The sequence below is a fragment of the Hemitrygon akajei genome, chromosome 10 (assembly GCF_048418815.1).
Source record: "Hemitrygon akajei chromosome 10, sHemAka1.3, whole genome shotgun sequence".
Lineage (NCBI taxonomy): Eukaryota > Metazoa > Chordata > Chondrichthyes > Myliobatiformes > Dasyatidae > Hemitrygon > Hemitrygon akajei.
In genome coordinates, this window is record NC_133133.1 from 171,950,396 (window position 1) to 171,965,438 (window position 15,043).

General features: G+C 42.4%; 1 protein-coding gene across 5 annotated transcripts in view; it reads left to right on the forward strand.

Annotated features, from left to right (window-relative positions):
* tmem117 (transmembrane protein 117) overlaps positions 1-15,043 on the forward strand; it is a 411,893-nt gene that overhangs the window by 341,771 nt on the left and 55,079 nt on the right. For all 5 annotated transcript variants that reach the window (XM_073059705.1, XM_073059706.1, XM_073059703.1 and 2 more), the window contains one exon: positions 6,308-6,467. In XM_073059705.1, the coding sequence (XP_072915806.1) occupies positions 6,308-6,467 (160 nt within the window). The remainder of the gene's footprint in view (positions 1-6,307; positions 6,468-15,043) is intronic.

The window sequence follows — 15,043 nt, forward strand, 5'->3', positions numbered from 1 at the left end:
AAGTTATCTAGGTTGTTTCCTTAATGCACCTCCCTCGTTCTGTTCTCTTCCTCCACAGTTGCTCACTCTGCACTGCTATCCACACTTGAATTTTCTTGATGATAAACTTGCACAGCATACAGGAAAGTACCTTGAATACTGAGACACACAGATTTCCCTTCAGAATAGCCCCTGCAGTGGATACTGAGACACACAGAGGCCCCTTCAGAATAGCCCCTGTGGCAAATACTGAGACACACAGAGGCCCCTTCAGAATAGCCCCTGTGGCAAATACTGAGACACACAGAGGCCCCTTCAGAATAGCCCCTGCAGTGGATACTGAGACACACACAGCCCTGTTCAGAATAGCCCCTGTGTTGGAATTAATATTTGAGCACATTAATGGTCTGCGTTAACACCTTCCACAATATGTTCCATGGCAGTTGTGTTGTACACTTGGCTGTCCATAACACCATAAGATATAGGTGCAGAATTAGGCTATTTGGTCCATCAAGTCTACTCTGCCATTTCATCATGGCGGATTCATTTTCCTTCTCAACCCCAATCTGCTGCCTTCTCTCCCTATCCCTTCATGCCCTGACTAATCATGTATCTGACAAGCTCTGCATTAAATATTCCTAATGACTTGGCCTCTACAGCTGCCTATCGCAATGAATTCCACAGATTCACCAGTCTCTAGCTAAATAAATTCTTCCTCTGCTCTGTTTGAAATGGATGTTCCTCTATTCTGAGGCTGTGCCCTCTCATCTTGGGCTCCCCCACCATAGGAAACATCTTCACCACATGCATTCTATCGAGGCCCTTCACCATTTGATAGGTTTCAATGAGGACCCCCACCCCCCCTGCATTCTTCTGAAGTCTAGTAAATACAGGCCCAGGGCCATCAAACGCTCTACATATGACAAGCCTTTCAATCCCAAAGTCATTTTCGTAAACCTCCTTTGAAGCCTCTCCAATGTCAGCCACCTTTTGGTTCATTCTGATGGCTCCAGTGAGAATGGTACAGCAGATTAGTATACAGAATTAATTATAATGTTAAATTATAGTGTTCATGGTCATACACCAGCTGGACATTGATAGAGTGAATGAATTTTAATTGAATATTGAGAGGCCTAGGTAGAGTGGATGTGGGGAAGAAGTTTCCTGTTGTGGGGGATTCTAGGACCAGAGGGTACAGCTTCGGAATAGAAGGATATCCCTTTAGAACAGAGATGAGGAGGAATTTCTTTAGCCAGAGGGTGGTGAAATTCATTGCCACAGACACCTGTGGAGGCTAAGTCATTGGATATATTTAATACTGAAGTTGATAGATTCTCAGTTAGTAAGGACATCAAAGGTGACAGGTAAAAGGCAGAACAATGGGAATGAGAAGAATAACAAATCAACCATGATGGAATGGCAGGGTAGACTCCATGGGCAAATTGGGCTAATTCTGCTCCTATGTCTTACAGTATTGTGGCAAAGGTTACCAGGAGAAGGCAGGAGAATGGGGTTGAGAGGGAAAATAGATCAGCCATGATTGAACTCGCTGGGACAAATGGCCTAATTTTTCTCCTAAGTCTTCTGGCTGTCTCAGAGTTCAGAGTACTGTAAATTGGCATGAGTGTAGTCAGAGATGCCCTTCTACCAAGGAGTAAACGGAATCCTGATAAATGTATGGGAGCAGCAAGTTTATGTCGATTCCTTGCCACTCCCTCTAGGCTTAAACAAAGATGAAGAATTCTAGAAAGCCTTGTGCAGTCACAGGAAGCATTGATAGAAATCAACCAGCAAATTACCTGCAATTAGTTGATGTCCCCCTTAAGCATCATTGCTAGGGCAACGTCATTTCTGTTGCAGAAAGATGTTCCCTGGTTTGGCTTTGGTGCCCAGACAACAGGCGCAATGGAAATGAATTTTGCAGTTAATGAGCCTAATGTTTTTTTAATGAAGACGAACTTGATTATACGGTGCCAAATTTCTAACCACACATTTTCTGATCATGGCTCCCTCAGGAAACAGATTGATTAGTGTGCAACGGCATCATTTCTTCTGCACTGCAGTGGTTTGGTGTGTGTGTGTGTGTGTGTGTGTGTGTGTGTGTGTGTGTGTGTGTGTGTGTGTGTGTGTGTGTGTGTGTGTGTGTGTGTGTGTGTGTGTGTGTGTGTGTGTGTGTGTGTGTGTGTGTGTGTGTGTGTGTGTGTGTGTGTGTACACATAGTACCATTTTAATAGATTAATGTGCTTTATCCTTTATGTAGTTCCAGAGAGGAGCTGCTAACAATATACAGAACATGCCACAAACTTTAGAAGCTAGTTTATCTACTGGACAGAGCTCTCAATTTGCACAGTTTAGATTTGTTGTTCAATATCCACTGTGATTTGTTTGCAGAACATGTGCTTCTTGAATGGCAGCCACCTTTTGCCAAGTTTGATGGGCTTAATCCTCTCAGCTAACAACTGCTAATGCTGCATGAGTTGCCACAGGCTAGATGCCCAGTTAATCAAAGGGGACTTGCGATGTGATGATTCGATGAAAAGTTGATACGTTAGAGATCCTACTTCACAGAGTCATAGTGCAGTGTAGAAATAGGCTTTTGGTACATCTCATCCATGCCTAACCAAGCTGTGGTGCAGTTCACAGTTTTAATGCATGCTATGTTTTCATAAGCATGGGACAACCAACCCTAAATAAACTGACACTTCCATATTGTCCATTAGTATTCTGAATCATATTCAGCTGCTCCGTAAATTTGACAAGTTTGTGTATTATTGCCACTGATCCATGCAGAGCAGTCTCAATGGGCTGAATGGTCTAACTTTGCTCCTTTGTCTTATGGTCTTATGCAGGAGATAAGTCAGTTTGTCATGTTGTACTGCAACTTTGCAACATGCATCACCTGAAAGATGCTGGAAATATGGTTCGGAGGAACTGGCAGGAGCGAATAGCCAACTTGAAAGAGAAAAGTTCAATCTTCAAAGTACATTTATTATCAAAGTATGTATACATTATATAAGCTTGAGTCTCCTAACAGGCAACCACGAAGCAAAGAAACCCAAAAGAACCCCAAAAAAAAAGACTGTCATACACAATGTGCAGAAAAAAAACAAATATTGTAAACAATAAATGCAAGCCAATAGCATTCTGAACTGAAGTCCACAGAGATGCCGTCCCCAGACCTTTCATTCAGTGCCGTGCCGAGCAGTGAACTGAGCCAGTCCATCCCTGGCCTGGGGACCCGGCATTATGACCGTTTCAATCTAGCTTGGCTCCTAAATCGTCATCCAGACGACAAGCTCAGTTACTTTGGTATGCTCTGACTCTGGGACCTGGACTCCACTGCCTGTACCCAAATTTCCTGATTTGGCCCAGCACTAAATCATCGTCCAAACACTAGGTTCAGTCAACATCAGGAGAAGTTGAGAATGTGAGAGTAGGACTCCCTGTTAATTGTTAAAATAACCTGTTCACTATTATGAAGTTCTCTTGGTGCTATCCTAACCTTAATGGCCACCTTTGTATGTTGCAGCATAGGTCTCTGTGTAACAGAGACTCTTGGTGTTTGCTTGAGTAGGTGTCATGACGTACTGATGTTCTACCTGACCCTGCTGTTGGAAAGGAAGGCTCCAGCTGCACTGCTCTATTTAGATGGACCAAACTGCACTATTTGGTTCTGCAGAAAAATGCTTTTGACCACAAGTCAATCAGGCATTGGCCTGCACAGAATGTCCTCAACACCTTGTGGGAAATGGAGACAGTGAATCCTTTTGGATGGGTAGTATGGTAGCATAGTGGTTAGCATATCGTTTTATAGTGCTAGTGATCACTGTTTGGGTTTCATTCCCTGCATCTGCCTATGTTCTTCCTGTGACTACATGTGTTTTCTCCGGGTGTCCCATTACCTCCCATGTTCCAAAGACGTATGGGTTAGGGTTAGTGAGTTGCGGGCATGCAACGTTGACACTGGAATGTAGCAACACTTGTGGGCTGCCCAGCACAATCCTCACTGATTTAATTTGAGACAAACAATGTAATTCACTGTATGTTTTGATACTTCGATGTACATGTGATAAAAATAGCTCATCTTTAATCCAAGTAGTCTGTCAAAGTAATTTGGTGAGATGCCTCCTCATCAAAACTCTCAAACAAATACTAAGGCATTGCTTGTCTGATATTGAGAAGGATGCTTCTTGTCAGTTCCCTTATGCACAGCTAAAGTCTCGCTCTCCACTGCATGCTACCTTTGAGATGGCTGCAGTGTGGATGAAATGTCATCTATCTGCTTGTTGACCATTCCTTTGCCAAGAAGGCCTTTGTCAAGGTTCATCTTGAGTTGGTACACAAAATAAGTTATACACACTTGACTGTACTCTTTTCCATAGATGCTACCTGGCCTGCTAAGTTCCTCCAGCATTTTGTGTGTGTTGCTTGGACTTCCAGCATCAGCAGATTTTCTCTTGTTTGTGACATGAAATAAGTTTCTATGTGTTCTATAAACTCCATTTTGAGGCAAACGATGGCTGCTGCTGTAAGATTACCAACTCAGCAAAAGGTACAATTTGCCTCAAATTTGTGGGTCTTCCAGTGACTGAATGAAAATGCTGTATGAGCATGTTCCAAGGTGTAAGATCATGTGCTACGGGACACATTGATGTTGGTGGATCCACTGCAAAGGGTCTGTAAGGGAATACCACTGTGCAGGGAAATCTTGAACTGGGATCCGTGTAACCATGGACACCTCTGAAACTTTTCACTGAAGGTATGTGTAGCAATGAAACGTCAACTGACACATTGACATAGTGAAAATATTGGACCTTGCTTTGTGGATCCAGAACTTGCTTACCCACAGAAGGCAAAGAGTGGTTGTAGACGGGTCATATTCTGCATGGAGGTTGGTGACCAGTGGTGTGCCTCAGGGATCTGTTCTGGGGCTTCTTCTCTTTGTGATTTTTATAAATGACCTGAATGTGGAAGTGGAGGGATGGGTTAGTAAGTTTGCTGATGACACAAAGGTTGGGGGTGTTGTGGTTAGCATGGAGGGCTGTCAGATGTTACAGCGGGACATCAATAGGATGCAAAACTGGGCTCAGAGGTGACAGATGGAGTTCAACCTAGATAAGTGTGAGGTGGTTCATTTTGGTAGGTCAAATATGATGGCAGAATATAGTATTAATGATCAGGCTCTTGCCATTGTGGAGGATCAGAGGGATTTTGGAGCCCTAGTTCATAGGACACTTAAAGCTGCTGCGCGGGTTGACTCTGTGGTTAAGAAGGCATACAGTGCATTGGCCTTCATCAACCGTGGGATTAAGTTCAAGAGCCGTGAGGTAATGTTACAGCTATTTTTGGACCCTGGTCAGACCCCACTTGGAGTACTGTGCTCAGTTCTGCCAACCTCTACAGGAAGGATGTGGAAATTATAGAAAGGGTGGAGAGGAGATTTACAAGGATGTTGCCTGGATTGGGGAGCATGCCTTATGAGAATAGGTTGAGGGAAATTGGCTTTTTCTCCTTGGAGCGACGTAAGATAAGATGTGACCTTTCAGAGGTGTATAAGATAATGAGAGGCATTGATCATGTGGATAGTCAGAGGCTTTTCCCCAGGGCTGAAATGGCTAACACAAGAGGGCACGGTTTTAAGGTGCTTGGAAGTAGGTACTGAGAAGATGTCAAGAGTAAGTTTTTTATGCAGAGAGTGGTGAGTGCGTGGAATGGGCTGCTGGCAACGGTGGTGGAGGCAGATACGATAGGGTCTTTTAAGATACTTTTGGATAGGTACATGGAGCTTAGAAAGATAGAGGGCTATGGGTAATCTGATGTATCTGAGGTAATTTCTAAGGTACGTACATGTTCAGCACAGCATTGTGAGCATAAGGGCCCGTTATGTACTGTGGATTATCTAAGTTTCTATTGCTTATTGTGTGCACAAATTTTACAGAACTGTTGGCCTTATTTTACCATTCTCCGCATGTTTCCCAGCCCAATAAATATGAAGAAATCAAAGCCATTGTTTTTAGAAATTGTGAAAAATTGAAATAAATAACTGGGTTTTTGTTGTTCCTCTCCACGCCTTGTGGTGCATTGAGCAGCAATTGCTGTTTCTTCAGAATTTGTTTTTTACAAGGCCAAGTTGTTAGTTCAACACCACCCAGCATGAATGGAAAGTGTGCAAGGAGCTGACTAGATTCGAACTCGGGACTACTCACCTTGAAGTTTGGTGCGAATGCCACTACACCACCGGCTGGCTAAATAACTGGGAATTGCTGATAAATTTGACACATTTTCTAAACAACAGGTGAGAGTTTCTCACTCTTTTTTCTCCCCTCAGGTCGGTCCTGATCACTCTGACAAGTGTCGTCGTGGTTGTCATCACCACTGACTGGATCAGCTGGGACAAGTTGAACCGAGGATTTTTGCCAAGTGATGAGGTCTCCCGCGCATTTTTGGCCTCATTTATCCTTGTTTTTGACCTCCTTATCGTCATGCAGGTACTGACAAATTTTTTGTTAACCCTTTAAAAGTTTGAGTTTATTTTGTACAAATGGCTCAGTAGTCATCTAAAGTGAAAGTTCTAAAATTAGACCTTTAAGTTAGACTGTATTATTGTATTGTGCTGTTGAGATTACCATTTATGTAAATAAATAGTTCTCCAAGACATAGTTCTATTGCCTCATTTTGACCAGTGTCTGAAAGCTTGGGAATTTGGTCTGTAGTTTATGAAGAAGGTACAGGAGAAAGATATTTTGACATTTTCTTAAAATATCAGGAACTTTAATGCTACTGCATGGATTTAAAAGGAGATTTGTTGCTCAGTTTTAATGATCCACTGCTTATATTGACCACTATTCAAAATTGCTAAACAGATATTATTTTTAAAGATATATGGACTAAAATTTTGTAATGAAGTTTTTATAAAATAATGCCCAAATGGGTATTAATTATATTAATCAACATTGCAAAATTATTGGTCACTATATTATTTATAAAACTAAAGATTTCTATTATGAAACTCAGAATTGTGGATTGAGTTTTCATATAACACATTGGTTCTACTGTGATCGGAGAGGTGATTACCTAAATATTCATCCATGACCAGTAACTCTAAATTGACAAACTGTAGCAATTGTATATTCTACTGAAATTCAGTTCCATTGAGGTGGGTAAAATGAACTTCAGCAACAATATATTGCACCTTTTTTTTATCAACAACCATGAATCAACTTATGGGTAGATATGTTTTAGAAAATAATTTCTGGTTATTATACTGTAAGTGAAATTGTGTTGCTGATGAGGGATATCCTTTGAATACCCAAAGGTCACTGGTATTCTCAGTGTTGATGGGTCTTTTCAGGAGCAGCAGAGCATGAGCTATCTATTGACTATAAACCTTGAAGTATAAAGATGATCATAACCCAAGCTCTGGATTCCTCCCTGAACATCTTCGGCTCTTCTTGAGGATGCTTTCTACAATCTGCCTCTTTGACCAATCTTTGGATGTCTTCCTATCTTTACATAACCATGAACCTTCATGGGGCACTGAACTGCAATAAGGAACTATATAAAATTAAGTTTCTATAGTTAATTTATGTCCAAAAACTGGCAGAGTAACCTTTCAGATACAAATTCACTAGTACATATGGTTTACAAAACCTTGAAACTGGTTGAAAACAACTGCAGATGTTGGAAAGCTAAAATAAACACAAAAGCTGCTGGAAATACCTAAGACTGATGAGGTTCTGATGAATGATCTTTGATCTGTAACATTGCTTCTGTTCCCACATACAAGCACCTATCTGCTCAATGTTTCTACTTAAGACTCCAGTTCATGTGTAGACAAAACTACTAACTTAAGCCACCCATTTTTAACATTAAGCTCTAAAGACTGCATGACAGTACTGTGAATACAAGTGGTGGTGTTGGGGGGGGGGGGGGGGGTGGAGATTTCCTAGTTTCTTGGCTGATATTTATTAATTTACTGGCATACAGTATGGAATAGGCCCTTCTGTCCCTTTGTGCTGCACCTCAGCAATCTCCCACTTTAATCCTAGCCTAATCTCAGGGCAATTTACAATGACCAACCAGTATGTCTCTGGACTGTGGGAGGAAACTCTGAAAGGCTCCCAGAGGAAACCCAAGTAGTCATGGAGAGAACGTACAAATTCCTTACAGACAGTTGCAGGAATTGAACCTGGGTCACTGGTACTGTAAAGCAATGTGCTAACCACTATGCTACTGTGCTTTCCCACAATATCTTAAATTGTATCAATGAGCTTCAAACTAATAAATGGGTCTTGCTTCTTCATTTGACTACATATGAGGTCTTAGTTTACATAGATTTACTCCTGTAATTGTCTAATATAATAGCAGCTGCACATCAGAAACAATGAGTCTGTTGCAAAGTGCTTTTGAACATGTCTTCTATGTAAATGTGAGTTACTTCTTTTAAAGTCCCAAAGATTGTCTTTATGACATTAGCCATGAATTACAAGTTAAATTAATCAAAATCCCCATATTTGCACATAGAATGTTTAACCTGTGTGATAAAGATCTCCCTCTTTATATTTCATGTCCCCCCCCCCCCCACCATTCTTTCTCCTGCATTTCAGCAGATCTCATTGATTCCACTATAACTTCCCATTCGTAAACTGAGACGGTGCTCTGTTTTGCCACCACAGATATGCACACAATGTAAAGAGTTGAGACTTGCCATCATAATAATATCTGGTTAGGTGCTACCCACCTTCCCTCATTCTGTTATCCATACAAGTACCATGAGCAGATAATTTTTCTTTCTAAAATACATCAGAGTTGGACTATTATTAGAACAAACCATTGATATCAATGTTGCAGCTATCTCATATTCAGAAAATTTACCCACTCTGATAAATTTTACAGATTTACCTCGATTTGTAGGACTATATTTGCAACCTTTTTTAAAACACTGTGAAATGTTGTTGAAAATATTAAAACACAGGAAGTTTTCCCGTCCCAAAATACAGTAGAGCAAGAATATGTGTCAAGAATTCAAGGCAAGACTTTCTTTTCACCAGCCTGAAGACTAATCTGTTTAAATTTATTTTACTTGTTTTCTCTCATGCAACACTGAGTGTACGTTCATGGTCTTCTGCTGCTGTAGCCTATCTACTTCAAGGTTCAACATGTTGTGCATTCAGAGATACTCTTCTGCACACCACCACTGTAATAGAAACATAGAAAACCTACAGCACAATACGGGCCCTTCGGCCCACAAAGTTGTGCCGAACATGTCCCTACCTTAGAAATTACTAGACTTTCCCATAGCCCTCTATTTTCCAAGTATCTATCTAAAAGTCTTTTAAAAGACCCTATCATATCTACCTCCACCACCGTTGCCAGCAGCCCATTCCACACACTCACCACTCTCTGAGTAAAAAACTTACCCCTGACATCTCCTCTGTACCTATTCCCCAGCACTGTAAACCTGTGAAGATATACAAAGAAGCTGAATGAACTCAGCAGGTCGGGCAGCATCCGTTGAAAGGAGCAGTCAACGTTTCAGGCCGAGACCCTTCGTCAGGACTAAAGAAGGAGGGGGCAGGGGCCCTATAAAGAAAGTGGGGGGAGGGTGGAATGTGCCAGGTAGAAAACCAATCAGAGGAAAGATCAAGGGGTGGGGGAGGGGAAGCAGGGAGGGGATAGGCAGGAGAGGTGAAGAAGGAATCTAAGGGGAAGCACTATGGGTAGTAGAAGAAGGCAGAGTCATGAGAGAGGTGATAGGCAGCTGGAGGAGGAGGCAGAGTGTAAGTGGGATGGGGGAAGGGAGAGGGAGGGAATTACTGGAAATTGGAGAATTCAATGTTCATACCAAGGGGCTGGAGACTACCCAGACAGTATATGAGGTGTTGTTTCTCTAACCGAAGTTTGGCCTCATCATGGCAGTAGAGGAGGCCATGTATGGACATATCCAAATGGGAATGTGAAGGAGAGTTGAAGTGGGTGGCAACCGGGAGATCCTGTCTGTTGTGGCGGACGGAGCGTAGGTGTTCGACGAGGCGGTCCCCCAATCTGCATCGGGTCTCGCCAATGTAGAGTAGGCCGCACCGGGAGCACCAGATGCAATAGATGACCCCAACAGACTCACAAGTGAAGTGTTGCCTCACCTGGAAGGACTGTTTGGGTCCCTGAATGGTGGTAAGAGAGGAGGTGTAGGGACAGGTGTAGCACTTACACTTGCAGGGATAAGTGCCTGGTGGGAGATCTGTGGGGAGGGACGTGTGGACCAGGCAGTTGCGGAGGGAATGATCCCTGTGAAAAGCAGAGAGGGGTAGAGAGGGAAAGATGTCCTTAGTGGTGGGGTCCTGTTGAAGGTGGTGGAAGTTGTGAAGGATAATATGCTGGATCCAGAGGCTGGTGGGGTGATAGGTGATGACAAGGGGAACACGGTCCCTGTTGTGGTGACGGGAGGATGGGGTGAGGATGTACGTTTTGATTTGACCATAGCATCTGCAGTTTACTTTGTATTTACCGTAAACCTGTGTCCTCTTGTGGCAGCCATTTCAGCCCTGGGAAAAAGCCTCTGACTATCCATGTGATCCACACGATCAATATGTGGTTATTTGAGTTAGTGTCACCTTCCTGTCACTTTGAACCAGTCTGCCCATTCTCCTCTGACCAATCTCATTAACAAGGATTTTTCCCCCAACAGAATGGCTGCTCATCAGACTTTATTTTGTTTGTTTGCACCACTGTCTCTAAACTTCAGAATGGGGATTCACAACCTGGGGTCCATGGACCCCTCAGTTAATAGTAGGGGTCCGTGATGTCAAAAGAGACTACTGTTTGTGAAAATCCCAGAAGATCAATAGTTTCTGAATTAATTAAACCGACACGCCTGGCACCCACAATTATTCCACAGTCAAAGTCAATTAAGTCACGTTTATTCCCCATTCTGATATTTGGTCTGTACAACAACTGAACCTCTTGACCATGTCTGCATGCTTTTATGCATTGAGTTGCTACCATGTTACTGGCTAATTAGATTTTTGCATTAACAAACAGGTATATGGGTGTATAGGTGTACGGGTGTACTGGTGTATGTGTGTACTGGTGTATGTGTGTACTGGTGTATGTGTGTACGGGTGTATGTGTGTAGAGGTGTACTGGTGTATGTGTGTACGGGTGTATGTGCGTATCGGTGTACGGCTATGTAGGTGTAAAAGTGGCCAGCGAATGTTTTAGGAAATGCTGAGCATTAGAGCTTCAGCTTTAAACTGTATATGTTCTGTGATTAACCAGAGCAATAACTTAATGATACAGATTATAAATAGTTTGGATGTTAACTGGTGTCATAGTGCCAGTCCATGGCCATCCCTTGTGCTGAGATGAGGCCACCCTCAGGGTGGAAGAGCAGCACCTTGTATTTCATCTGGGTAACCTCCAACCTGACGGCATGAATATTGATCTCTCCTTCCAGAGATCAAATTCCCCCCGCCCCACCTTCTTCCATTCCCTACTCTGGCCTCTTTCTTCTTCTCACCTGCCTATCACCACCCCTTGGGTCTCCTCCTCCTTCCCCTTCTCCTATTGTCGACTCTCCTATCAGATTTCTTCTTCTCTGGCCTTTTATCTTTCCTACCCACCTGGCTTCACCTATCACCTTCTAGCTATCCTCCTTCCCCTCCCCCAACACTTAAGTCTGGCATCTTCTCCCTTCCTTTCCAGTCATTTCCCCAGAGTCTGCTTGTCCTGCTGAGTTCCTTCAGTAGTTTGTGTGTTGCTTTGGAGTCATAATGTTCAATTTAATTTGATATTCTAAAGCAATGGTCCACTTATCACAGTACAGCTGGGGGCATGATATTAAGACTATCTCAAAAGGGTAAAAGTTACCTTTAAATTTCAACTTGTAAGGTATAAAGGGATGAAGGTTCACATCCAGAATTCACCATGCATTTACAAATTCATTTTTGAATTTGTTCATGGGACGTGGATTTTTCAGGCAGTGCAGGACACGTTGGCTATTTCAGGGGACAGTTAAAAGATAACCCTGTTGGTGGACTGGGAATTACAAATGGTCCAGATTGGATAAAAAAAATGGAAGATTTCCTTCTTTCAGAGACATTGGACAACTTGGAGAGCTTTTTAAAATGTCCAGCAGTTTTATTAGCGCTTATTAGCTTTCTTTTTCAGTTCTTTAATTTCATGGATTTAAGTCCGCCACCTGCCAAGCTTGGGTTCAACCATGTGTCTCGATGATCCAAGCCCCTGGATACTGCTGTAGTAATTTCAAAACTAAGCCATCAAATCACTTTAATTTTTACAAAGTAAAACAAAGAATTACAGAGTATTAAAGAGAAAGGCTTTCATGTAATTAGCTCCTTTCATGTCCCCTTCAGGACATTCCAAAGCAGTTTACAGTCTATGAAGTGCTTTTGAAGTATAGTCTTTGGCGGAATGTAATAAATGTAGCAGGGAATTCGTGCAAGCTGGCAGGCACAATGATGACTGAATAACCTTACTGAAACATTCATTAACATGCTACAAGTGGTGGCAAACTTACTCACCCTCAACGTTCTGCTTCATGGACTTCCGCCAAACTAGATTTCAGAAGTGAAGTAGAGATTAGGTTAATAGTTCACCTTCAGTTCCAGCAGCTTCAAATTAGATCATATTAATTTTGGAGAGACTTTATCAAGTGTCTTCTAGTGGTCTATATAAATAAATTTCATTAACATTCCCCTGTATGCTGCTTTAGTTAACTTAACTCTTTGCAAAGTTCAATTCAGTAAAGGTCCACACCTTACTCATTACAAGACTCATGTAATTATCATCACCATCATGTGCTGTGTTGTATGACATGGACGATCATGGACTATGACCATGATGGATCTTGGCAAATTTTTCTACAGAAGTACTTTGCTATTACCTTCTTCTGGGCAGTGTCTTTACAAAATGGGTGACCTCAGCCATCTTCAGAGAAGGTAGTCACATAACCAGGACTTGGGATATGCACCAGCTGCATACACGACCGTCCATTACTGCTCCCATGGCTTCGTGTGATTGATTGGGGGTGGGTGGGGGTTGGAGGGGAAGCTAAGCAGGTGCTACAGCTTGCTTCAGGGCGACCTGCAGGCTAGCAGAGGGAAGGAGCACTTTGCACCTCCTTTGGTAGAGACGTATCTCCACCCCGCCACCTGAAAACTCGTGAACCTAATTTATTTTCACCTCTTGCCAATTTGTTGAATGTGATTAAAGTTGGAGGTGTATAAAGTTGGAGGGACCGGACATCCATCATAAAAATGAGATGATGGGGGCTAGGGAACTTGAAATCCTTGAAAAGATCAGGAGCATGTGAGGTGTCAATGATATCGGTAGGAAGGGACTGAATTAGGGACTGAACTTTATTATAGTAGATATGATAGTTGTTCAGGCAGCTCACCCTGTTCTTCTTGAGCACTGGTACGATTATTACCCTGTTGAAGCAGGTAGGATCCTTTGACTTCAGCAGTAAGCAATTAAAAATGTTCTTGAACACTCCCACCAGTTGGTTGGCACAGGTTTTCAGAACCCTATCAGGTACACTATCACTCTCAAAGTGTGCATAAAAGGCATTGAGTTCATCTGGGAGTGAAGCATCACCGCCAGTTAGTATTCACTTTTAGGGAAGTAATGGTCTGCAAATCTTGCCAGAGCTGACGTGCATCCAGTTCCAGTGGCCCAATCAGCAGTGGGAGCAGCACAGGGAGAAATATATGTAAGTACTGAAGAGGCAAGTGGAGTGGCCATTGTTGGGAGTCCCTGTCCTTTGGTACAGCAATCTTGCTCTGAGGTCTTGAATTTTATTTTCTAGAGTTGGAAGTCTAAAGCCTCTGCATTTCTGTCATACTTGTAGACTAGTGTGATGTCCCTGCTTCTGTTTTCTTACTCATGACCCAAGTCTGCTGTCTGAGGTTAGTCAATATTAAGTATCAATGAATAGTTAAAACAATGAAGTACCCATGGCTGTGACTGTGGAGTTTAATCGGAGCTGCACGCAAAAAAGTTGCCACGTAATGGCACAACCTTACCAGAAGCAAGATAATTCTCCCCTGCCAGGAGAATTGGTGGAAGCAGATATGAAAATGATATTTAAGAGGCATTTAGACAGATGCATGACCAGTCAGGGTACAGAGGGATATAGACAATGAGCAGACAGATGTGCAGTTCAAATTGGCATCATGGTCTGCAGTACTTGCTGCTTTACCATTTTCCACACGTCCTAATGCCTCATTCCCATCAGGTTAAGCCTTTTGCCCAACTGCTCAACACGCTTCATATCTAACAGGGTTAGCTTGCAGCTGGTGGGCTGATGTGCCTGCTTCGGTTCAGTATGACCCTGTGAAGCAGAGACTGCTAAATAAAATCATACAGTTTAAACAAAAATGACTGTGGTTTGATAATTGAGATCTTTTCCCTGTGAGATGTGGTGATAAATTAAACAATTTAAGTGCTGAACATTAAAAAGGAACAGGTAATAAAGGAACACGATGTCTGCAGAAATTTTACGTAGGTGGAAACAATTTTGCATGCTTGAATGATCTACCCATTTCTGCAAAGCCAAGCACATCGAAGAAAGGCTCTGTATCCCAAAGAAGCGATTATATTTTCTCCCCTTCTGACACGATCAGCAACCATTTTGCAGTTCTTTTCTGTCATATAACATAAACATAAATTTGATAGGAAACTGACCTGGAGCTGACAAAGCAATAAATGGAAAACAGATTTACAGAGCTGAAAATGAATCAAGAGTCTGATACGAAGAAAGTTGTTATCAGATCAATTGAATATGTGGGAGAAGGGATTGATGCTCTTGGTGCCCTTGTGGTTCCCCCAAAGCTCACATTCAACAGAATGCCAAAGACTTCAGAGACGAACAGCAAAAAACACTGTGTGAAGAGCTTGGTAGTCAACGGTCATTCTTTTCAGTAGGGCTGAGGAAGCTTTCTTCCAGTTCTATTGGGGAATTTTTTTACTATGGAGACAGTTTCACTTCAGCTATCAGACAGACCTGACAGAATAAATCTCTGATCCCATGACAAAAGGGTCCTGT